At 36.6% G+C, this 10,501-nt stretch overlaps 1 protein-coding gene across 1 annotated transcript in view; it reads left to right on the top strand.

Annotated features, from left to right (window-relative positions):
* Positions 1-10,097, top strand: part of LOC106462540 (mutS protein homolog 4-like) — a gene marked incomplete at its 3' end in the record, with an annotated part of 27,906 nt that extends 17,809 nt beyond the window's left edge. Inside the window, exons 8-10 of the mRNA XM_013922474.1 lie at positions 864-983; positions 9,575-9,641; positions 9,913-10,097. Coding sequence (XP_013777928.1) covers positions 864-983; positions 9,575-9,641; positions 9,913-10,097 — 372 coding nt within the window. The remainder of the gene's footprint in view (positions 1-863; positions 984-9,574; positions 9,642-9,912) is intronic.
* Positions 10,098-10,501: the final 404 nt, after the last annotated feature.

Here is a 10,501-nt window from a genome sequence, read left to right as displayed (position 1 = left end):
ATATATAAGACGTTGACAACATGACGGGACAACAGAGGTAATGAGTAATTGAATGTATGCGACAAAATATTGTAGGCCACGTGAGACATAGCGTTGTTATAGAGCGACTGTTGAAATTAAGTGTATCGTAAAGTTGTATTCGGAAAGAATAAACCAGTTTTATTTAAGAAAGGACTTGTGTCGCTAAAGTTTCGTCGGAACGAAGTTATGGAAAATTAACTAACGACTGGAGACGTAACAATATATTAGGATCAAAATTTGGTTAGTATTAAAAAGGATCTGAATAATAATATCAACCATCCTCTCTTATAACAAACAATGAAGTATCATTATAGGCTTAGGATAAATGGAGTTAAAGAAAATATAAATTTATTATCTCTTGATTAGTAAAAAGGTGCTACTGTTTTTTTCATATATAAATCATAAGTCTTAAGGTTTATAATGCCTAGTCTGAAATATATTATCCATTAGTTGGTAATTTGTGGGAGTTAACAACAAGAAAGAAATTATTATCAGTTATATTATGGATTCTAATGCTTGAAATATTAGCCTTTGATGATCATATGTTAAATGTGGTGTGATATTTAAAGTAGATACCTCACAACTTCTTCATTAAATGTGAGTTAGGTGTAGTAAAGCATTGAGTGTTTACATAATTTATAACTTAATGATAATTTTCAAATAATATAGTAGCATAAAGAAAACAAATAAACTACATGTTGGTTATAGCCTGAATGTCATTGTGTAGTGAAATAATGAATACATTGTTACAACAATCTAAGCCTTTCATATTGTGAGAGTATGTGAAATTACACTTTGTGTTTTCTTGTAAAGTGTTAATCATGTGTTGATCTTTGCTTCAGTCTTTAAAGGATGATAGGTTTGAAGAGCTGTTGGAGATCATTCATCAGGTTGTTCATGACGATACTCGCTACCAGAAGGGAGCTCTCAACATGAGGTCACAAAAATGTTTCGCTATAAAGGTAAATTATTGGAAGTTTAAATGAAAATGTGTATTAACAAATTGTTTAATATGGGACAGCTGTAAACTGAATGAAGCAGACTGTAATGTTTAGCATTAGTTATTTAATATACAGGTCAAACATGTATACTAACAAGCATACATGTACAAGAGGAAAACATTGTGAGAGGTGTTGTAGAGGAAAGTAAATACCAGATGAAATATACAGGGATATTGAAAAAACTGTAGATATGCATTACTAAGGTTCTAGAGCTTATGGAATATGCAAACTGTACAAAGGACAGAAGTATTCTGAATCTTCAGATGACCATAATCTTGCACTATGACTTGTCATGGTCTGACTCAGATTGATATTTCAATTCATAGACATATCTAGAGTACAAATGGTTTAGTAACACATCTGATTTTTGAGTATCACAGACTTGTAAATGCTACTAAAACTTGCCACATTTTGTGTAGATATACATAGTAAATTTGGAATTATAGTCAACATTCCAATATAATTCCTTCTCCAGTTAATATAAAAGTATATGTATGTATGTATATACTTATGGTAATAATAACCTCATTGTAGTATGATGGTCTCAGGATTCATATAATAATGTCCCATCCAGTGGATATCAACCAATCTTTAGGATAGCACAAACATACAAATACATGAGGTGTGCACATGATGTAAAAACGTCTAGAGTGCACCACAAACAGATAGAAATCCAGAAGTACTGACAATATGTTAGCCACAACAGTTAGTTAATCTAAAGACTGCACCAGCCAGGTACAGAAGTTTTATCACCTTCTTGATAGAAATGAAACGTCATTCAGTCCTCCTATATGTTGTTGCATGCTAGTGGAAACAAATGATAGAATGCTATAGAAAACTATGAGTTATTAAATAATTGTAAGTAATGACCATAAGAAAATAACATTTCGATTAAGAATGATTATGCTAGACTTTCTATAATAATCATTTTGATAACATTTCAGCAGATGTTTCCTGACTGTCTCCTTGGTTCTTATATAATAACTTTCCTGAAGTTTGTAAACTGTGACTTACTACATGTTCTTGGCATATCAAGTAAATGTGACAGGCTCAGATAGTCTAACCTTGTTTCTAAAATACTCTAAAGGCATGTAAATTATGTTGAGGTTTTACTCTATCCCTCAAGTTAACTATGTTATAACTCAATGTCTTTTTTGTTACTGAATGTTTTGTTCTGAAATATATTGTGATGATGAATATTTATAGTAAAATTCAGGTAAAAAAACCAACACTATATAACTCAGCTGTAAATATATTTTTGTAGTCAAAATCCACATATTATTAAATGGTATTTTCCGATAAGTTTGTTTGTTTCGAATTTCGTGCAAAACTACACGAGGGCTATCTGCACTAGCTGTCCCTAATTTAGCAGTGTAAGGCAGCTAGTCATCACCACCCACTGCCAACACTTGGGCTAGTCTTTTACCAACGATTAGTGGGATTGACCATCATGTTATAACGCCCCCATGGCTGAAAGGGCGAGCATGATTGGTGGACCGGGATTCGAACCCGAGACCCGCATATTTTGAGTCGAGCTCCCTAACCACCTGGCCATACCGGGCCTTTCCGATAAGATATCTTACTTAAATTCTGCTCACACACATACCTATTCTCATTCAGTGCTGCCCTCTATTTGCAAAAACGTTTTTGCATGCCACAAGCCTTTTACTCCCATACACCTGGTTTAACTGATTCTTGAATGCAAATTATCATGTGGCTAACCTCCACCAATAGTAGTGCCACACACCCACGTGACTCATGTGACTTCCTCTATGCTATTTTACCTAACTACCACTTCTTGTTTCGCACTGCTCGTGTACTGACGTTTAGTTATTTGTGTTCTATAACATAAGTTTAGTTATATTGATCAATACTCATAGTTATGTTCAGGTTTGAAATTAAAGCTTACTTGTATCTTTTGTTCAATAATTTTCGTTATTATTTATGTTTCATGCTTCATAATATTAACTTTATTTGTGTGGACCCCTGGAGCCAGGGTCTGCACAAACTTCTTCTACATTATACTTATTGTTAGTCTGGGTTTTTTTAATTAGATATTAGGGATATACTTTGTTCTGCATGGTTCGATTAGGCTTATCAAGTGTGTTATTTTAACTTTACTTGTAGTTCATCTGATGGGTAAGTCAATAATTAGGTTAAATATCTTGTTTCGTTCTCCACATAACACCCAATACATATGTTTATTTCACTACACACTTACTTAAACTTACATTATATTGGCTATTTGATTTTCATTTTATTATTTATAATATATATACTTGTTACAGTTACTTTAGTTTGTGAGGACACGTGGGGGGCCAGGGTCTGCCCTACCTTCTGCCGATATTGCTCACCTTCCTCCTATACTGCTGATCCTATTTAGGATGACCTGGATTTTTGTCAGTTTCCACCATCTGATTGTGGTTTGCCTTCCCAGGCATCTATAGAAAAATCTGCTAGGCCTACCTCAGCCTTTTTTAGGCACGTTTCAGAGTATACTTCTCCCATCCTTCTCCAGACATTCTTTTATGATGAGCATTTTTGTCTCTATATTGGGAGAGGGTACTTGCATGCCTCACCCTATACAGGCTTTGGTTCGTTATGCTTTAGCTTGCCATCAGGTAGATTTCTTCTTGATTTTATGTACTTAGAATCTCTGTCACCAGTATGGGGACAGTCACTGTTAATCCTATCCATTTTATCCCCCAACTAGTTTTCCAGCTTTGCCTTACCCTGTCGATTCTCCTACAGGAAATGCCTACCTTTCTTATTTGTTCTGCCGTTATCTAGGAGATTTTCGTGTGATACCTCCTGTTTCTTCCCTCCATGTTGGGCTTTTGCCATCTTAATCTCTTTCCCTCCACACGTGGCTTCTTTGCTTTTAGGATCTTCTGGGGTGGGACACTGTCTTGTACCATTTGTTTACTATTCACTTCTGATAGGGACTTACAGTCGGCTATTTTTCTCTACTAGTTATTTCTTGTGGGGAGGCTCTCCTGAGCATCTAGCATCATGTGAGGTATCTGCAATGCTATATTTTATTTATTTTTTATTGCTCTTTTATTTCATTCAGAGCTACTACCATCTTTATTCATGTTCATTGTTTGGCACCTTCCCATCCTTTACCTGACTTACCTACGAGTTTCTCCATTCATCGTGTATGCTAGATGTTGATTGGAGTTTTGGTTTGATTGATCCCATCTCAATCACTTCTTCATTCTTCCCCATTTTAATATATAGTCTTTGATCACAATCAAGTGGGCAATTTCTACATGACTAAGAATGGCCACAGTACATGTTCTTACCTTTCATTTCTCAGGATGCTATCTTAGGTTTTTTTACACAAGATTTGGTGCCAGTATGTGCCTTGCCCTTTGGACTTGTTTTGGTTCCATATGTCTTTTTCATGTGGTCTACATTTTACCTGACTCCAAAATTTATGTGGATTTTATTATCACCTCTACTTCAATATCTGGCTTTGGTTAACTCCTTCCAAATAAAGGTGGTCATAACTAATCATCTGCTACTTACACTAGCAACCCGGGTGGTTGGATTTCTCCAGTTGGACAAGTTTTTCCTGTTACCTAACTAACAATCTCATTTATTTGGGGACTGTTCTTTTAAACATCCACCTCTTACTGCTAGCAAGATTCTAACACGTTGAGGAGATGTAGCTTCTAACTTAGGGAGTCCCAGAGAATTATACCTCCTTGTCACAGAAGCGTGTGAATGCAAAATCGCAGTTGTGAATATATAAATCTCACATAAATAAAATACTAATTATTGTACATGAAACAACAAATGGTAAATGTCTAGAGCACTAATACATGCTGCATTTGCATGATTTACTTCATGGCAACCATACTCCCACTACTTTGAAATTGGCTTTAAAATCATCATGAAGATCACTAAGGCCCTTGTCCGCCATTTGTCAGCGACCAGATGTTAAAACTGAAACTAGGGTGTCTGTTCGAAGTGGCTGGATCAATAAGGATCAGTGATACATCAAACAATAGCTCTCTTCATGCTCTACTTTGATCTGTCTGGTTTCATTCCATACTGTAACATTTACTGTTTGAAAACACACAAATAAACTTTAAAACCATTTAAAATTATTTTTAGTCGTTGAATTGATAGAAACAAGGGTACACAATAAACTTGGTGTTGCAGACTACATAATGAATAAACCGATACATAGATATGTTTGCCCAATTGAACAGACAGCATGCCAAAAAATGAAAAATGGGGATTGTAAATAGCCTATATGTTGCACTGGCAGACTATGTTGTCCTGACAACAGTTTGTTATATGTCATATCATTGGGTGTGTCTACGAACGATGTATCAATTACATCATGACATGATTTAGAATGCATAGAGGTTACTACAAATACGTACCTGTCAATCATGGTACTTCTAGTTTACAACCAATGTGAGTACAAAATCTCACCTATTCTTTCATAGGTACATTTGTAAGCTCATATTCATTATTAATATTTGGTTATTGACAATTTTCATTTTATTTATCCATATAACATGAATACACATGTATGAGTTTGAAATGGATGGATTTAATGGGACTACATTTTATCTTGCCTTGACACTGGTGTCACAAAGTATCAGGTTACCAGGTAAAGTGATAAATCACTGACATTTTGTTAACACTGTTCTAATGGGATGGTAGCATGGAGTAAAATGTCAATTTACCGGTACGATTTTTAATTGTTTTTCATCAATTATGAACTAAATAATTGAACTTGCAATGTAAATCTACTAATTCGTAACTGTAGAATCCAGTAGTGTATGATTTTGTTTTGTTATTTTCGTTTTTCAAATATCATGGAAACTCCCCCCTACTTCTATGGAAGCACTTTTCCCTTTTGGTCTGGTACACTGTGATATTTTCAGAGATGCTACACAACCCATGTTCTCTCACTAGGGTTCCTTTGGATTCTCCTCTTAACTTTGGTCTGGTACATTGTGATATTTTCAGAGATGCTACACAACCCATGTTCTCTCACTAGGGTTCCTTTGGATTCTCCTCTTAACTTTCCTCTTTGATTATATGCATTGAACATATCCCCCATATCGTTGGGTTTACTGCTTCCTCCCCCTAATAAAAAATTTGCTTCTCTTCCTTCATGCTCATCTCCAAAGTTGAGGGGTGTGGGTTGATCAGCAGGAGGCTTGTTCTATGGACAAAAGATCTTACCATTTTAAAACACCCTGGCACTTTTTGCAGTCCAATGTGCAAAAGTTCATTTTTTCCTCTTGTCAGGATTTGACTAATCATGTTTAATTCCGACTATTTGATAGTGGGGGCTTATATCACTGCTCGTGTTCTTGTTCCTTGTGTGATAGACAGTGGATATCCCTTTTTGAACCCACACACTTGACATACTTATCCTGGTGTGTCATGTTCAAGGTGCTTTTGTCCTCGTTGCTGATTGCCTTTCCAGTTCCAACACCCTTTCTCCAAGGAGTAGCCTCTTGATCCTCAAATTTTCTGTGGCTCTACCTCCTGTGGGATATTCCTCCGTGAAAAGCATTTGACTCCTTTCTTGATTCCAAGTTACCTCTTTCTTCTTAGGTCTCTAGTTCATCATATACTCACCCAGGCTGTCAATATGTTCAGACAAGATAAGATTGGATCCAGTTAATAACTTTGGATTTTCTCATTCCATTGGTCTTTGCCTCGAGGTGATTTTGATCATCCAGGTCACTTCGAGTCAGGCCTTTCTGAGTGATCCTTCCTGGCCAGTACAGATCTGGTCTTCTTCGCTGTTTAGGCTCCGTATCTTCATTTGGTTCTGAATCAGTTTTTACTAATCTACACTTTGAGGACTCATGTGGAATATTCTTTTCATAATTTTCGTTTCTTGCCATCTTCCACCTTTATTCTCGGGTGGATCTGGATGACCTTCTCTGTCCCGTACATGCTTTGGGTTACTTCATTGCTTTCAAGATTTATTTTCATTCACTCCATTTCCCACAGTTTCATTCCCATGCACCACTCCTCTCTTCATGATTTTTCCCTTCCTCTCTTACCCATTGGGTTCGGCTTGTGATTTGATTGGCCTTTTATTCCTTTTCTTCTTCCCATAATCCATTCCTGGTATCTTCATTCTGATCAGGCACCTTACCTTCCACCTGCATCTCAACCCTGTCATCCATTGGAGGTACTTTGTTTGTCGAGCATTGGAACTACACTTCATACATTCAACTCTCATTATCTCCTTTGGGTAGCTGTTTCTTCCTCGTCAGCGTACCATCTTCCAACTGTCACCATCCTTTACTCTTCTGTGAGACTGTAACTGGGTGAGTTTTCTTTCTTCTGTTATATGTATTATTTTTCAGGGACCTATCCCATGTTTTGACCAATATCCCAATCTGTGGTGAATGGTGCCTAGTGTACTAAAACCCAGAGTATAAGGCCACATTAACTTAACCTTTATAATTTCCATGGCCACAAAACACACACTGTTCATTACAACCACATAAACTAGAGATGGGGTGTTCCACAAGATTGCTCACAGGTTATTCCTCACAATATCTTTGCTTCATAAATATGCCTGTTCCAGGCCATACTAACCCATGGACTTCATGGGTAAAGCAGAAGGGGGTTGCTGCCCATCCTTGCCACTCCTTAGATTGAATAAATCGAGTTTTGTCCGTTTTTCAACATTCCTCCAGACTCTCCACAGCATTTTTCTCTTTCTTCCATTGGAGTAACAGAGTCGTTACCACTTTCGAGTTCGAAGCCTCTGGGGTGGTGAACCATGAAGGTATCCTTCTGAATGAGAGATATGCAATTTATACAATAAAGACTCCATTCAGTTGAGAGTAAGGTGGTGGTGTTCTGCTGGTGTGGATGACAAAATGTCCTCCAAATGGGCACTCCATCTCTGCACAGGTTTGTCCAAAGGGATGTTGTTGATTTAGAGTGCACCATCATAATTATTGGGATCCCTCATCCTATTCCCGCATGAAAATTGGTTACTGGCAGTTGAGTTTTGGATTTAGAGCTGAACTAATCAACATCATTCCACACTCATGTTGTGCCGATCAGAATCCCTCATCCTAGCCCCGTATGAATGTCAGTTCTCAACAGTGGAGTTTTGGATTTAGAGCTGAACCAATCAACGTCATGTCCTCACACATGTAGTGTGCCAGCATAAATGCAGGTTCACACCTTCAATTAGGATCCCTCATTCTACCCCTAAATGGATGTCAGTTCCCAGTGGTTAAGTCCTCACATGTGTGTTCAAGATGTCCCTGGTTCCTCACTCAATTTGCCTCAAATGCACTACCCCAGTGTTGTGGGTCACATTGTGTATACTTGTTGGTTGCTCTGCTTCTTTCTCTTGTTTGATTTGAGTGGGATACAATATATATATATATATTTATTTATGTTATTTCACTCTGCTTACATGTGCACTGTTCATAGATCGGTGGTGGGATTTCTCCCTCTGGTCAGCTGGACTTGAGGTGAAGACATTATGACCCTCTTTCCTACCCTTGTATGAATGTCAGTTCCAGATGGCTGTGGTTTGAATTGTAGTTGACTTACTAATGGTATGATCCTTGTCCTACTCCCACATGGATGTCGGTTCCCGAAGGTCAAAATTTAGATGCAGTTGACTTACTGTGTACAGTCTGTTGCACCCTAGCAACTCTACACCTTTGGGCACATTTCTTATTTTACCCACATCCTGTTCATCAGGAAGATTGAAATTATAATATATTGTGGTTAGGATCACTGTCCAACTGTTTTCTCTCCAATTTGGACGTACTCCTCAGAGTTTTCTGCCCCAATCTGTTATGCCATTTCTGAGCAAAAAGTATACCTAGTACAGAAGTAGTGCAATCTCCTATGTATACTCCTCTTATTAGAGGGTTCACTCATTAGTGTGTCCTTTGGACACTTTTGAAGGATTCTTCTACTTTCTCCCTTGCACCAGTCCCTCCACCTATTCAATATGGGATTCTAGCAGAAGTAAGGTACCTTGTCGGAAGTTATAATTTTCCTACACTGAAAATGTATTTCTTACAGGTACTTACTTCCACTCATATTTCCCACTCTTCCTCGCCACTGTCAAACAGTGCTTACATTTCTGCATAACTCAAAATGAGTCACGTGGGTATGTGGCACTACTATTGGTGGTTTGTCACGTGATAATTTGCATGCGAGAATCAGTTAAACCATGTGAATTAATGGTAGCATGGGAGTGAAAGGCTTGTGGCATGCAAAAGATAGTTACAAATAGAGGGCAGCACTGTTAATGGAAGTACTTGTGGGAAATACGTTTTCAGTGTAGGAAAATTATAACTTTCACCAAACAAATATTTAATGTAGGGTTTCTTATATGTACACTCTAAACATGTAAGTCTTGATATTTTAATGAGTCTCCTAATATATGTCAAGTTTATGAAGAAAATATGAAAAAATCAATTTAAAATTCAAGTATCATCAAATTGTTACAGTTTTGCTTATAACTTAACTGTTTTAAAACTAGCTACTTCAACCTTCTTGTAAATGTTTTGATTTTTCAGCCAAACATTAATGGATTATTGGACGTTGCAAGAAGAATGTATACAGAAAGTATGGACGATATTGTTGGTAGAGTATGCTGAATATGAGCTTTATACACTTTCTCTACAGAAATCTTAAAAATTCACTAAATAGATTTTTTACTTGATTGTAATCTGATCATAATCCTGTATCAGTGTTTTCTGTGTCAAAATATTCTTACCGTTCACAGTCTGACAACATTATCTTAGAGCATTATAGACATAATCAAATTTGTATTTTCAGTTTGAATAAGAGAAGAAACACATGTTAAAGTAATAACTCTGGAGTTACATATGAAAAGTTTCACTCATGCTTCTAGAAATGATCCGGCAACTTGGTGAGAAACACAACTTACCCCTGAAGACCAATTACAACATGCTGAAGGGATTCTATATACAGCTTTATTGTGATAGAAGGTCTAACATTACTGTAAAAAATCTCCCTCCTGTCTTCATCAAGGTGGTGAAGAACAAGAACACATTAAATTTCACAACTGAGGATTTGGTAAGTTTCTTTTATCACACTATATTGCATGTTTGGTATTCCAAAACTAACCAACACATGGTTATCTGAATTGTGCAATAAACTGGAGGTTCAGTGACCTACTGTATGGAAGGAAATATTTAATGATTTGTTGATGGTGAAATGAAAGTGACAAGATGAAGTGTGAATTTGAAATAAAACCTTATTAATTTATAGAATAGAAAAGTGAAAAATGTTTGATTATATAGCTGACATTGCTATTGTTTTGTAACCTTAAAGTCAAATAGAGTTAACCCTATACTTACGGGCACCCCTGTATTGTACATGTCACAAGATTTTACTTTGTTACATTCAAAATTTAATTAAGCAATCTTACAATCAATGTACACTGAGTGGTCACAAGTAAATAGACACCTAATTTTTCG

Source organism: Limulus polyphemus, unplaced genomic scaffold (assembly GCF_000517525.1).
Source record: "Limulus polyphemus unplaced genomic scaffold, Limulus_polyphemus-2.1.2 Scaffold1195, whole genome shotgun sequence".
NCBI lineage: Eukaryota > Metazoa > Arthropoda > Merostomata > Xiphosura > Limulidae > Limulus > Limulus polyphemus.
Note: the sequence above shows the minus strand (reverse complement) of the source record. Positions and strands in the feature narration are given on the sequence as shown.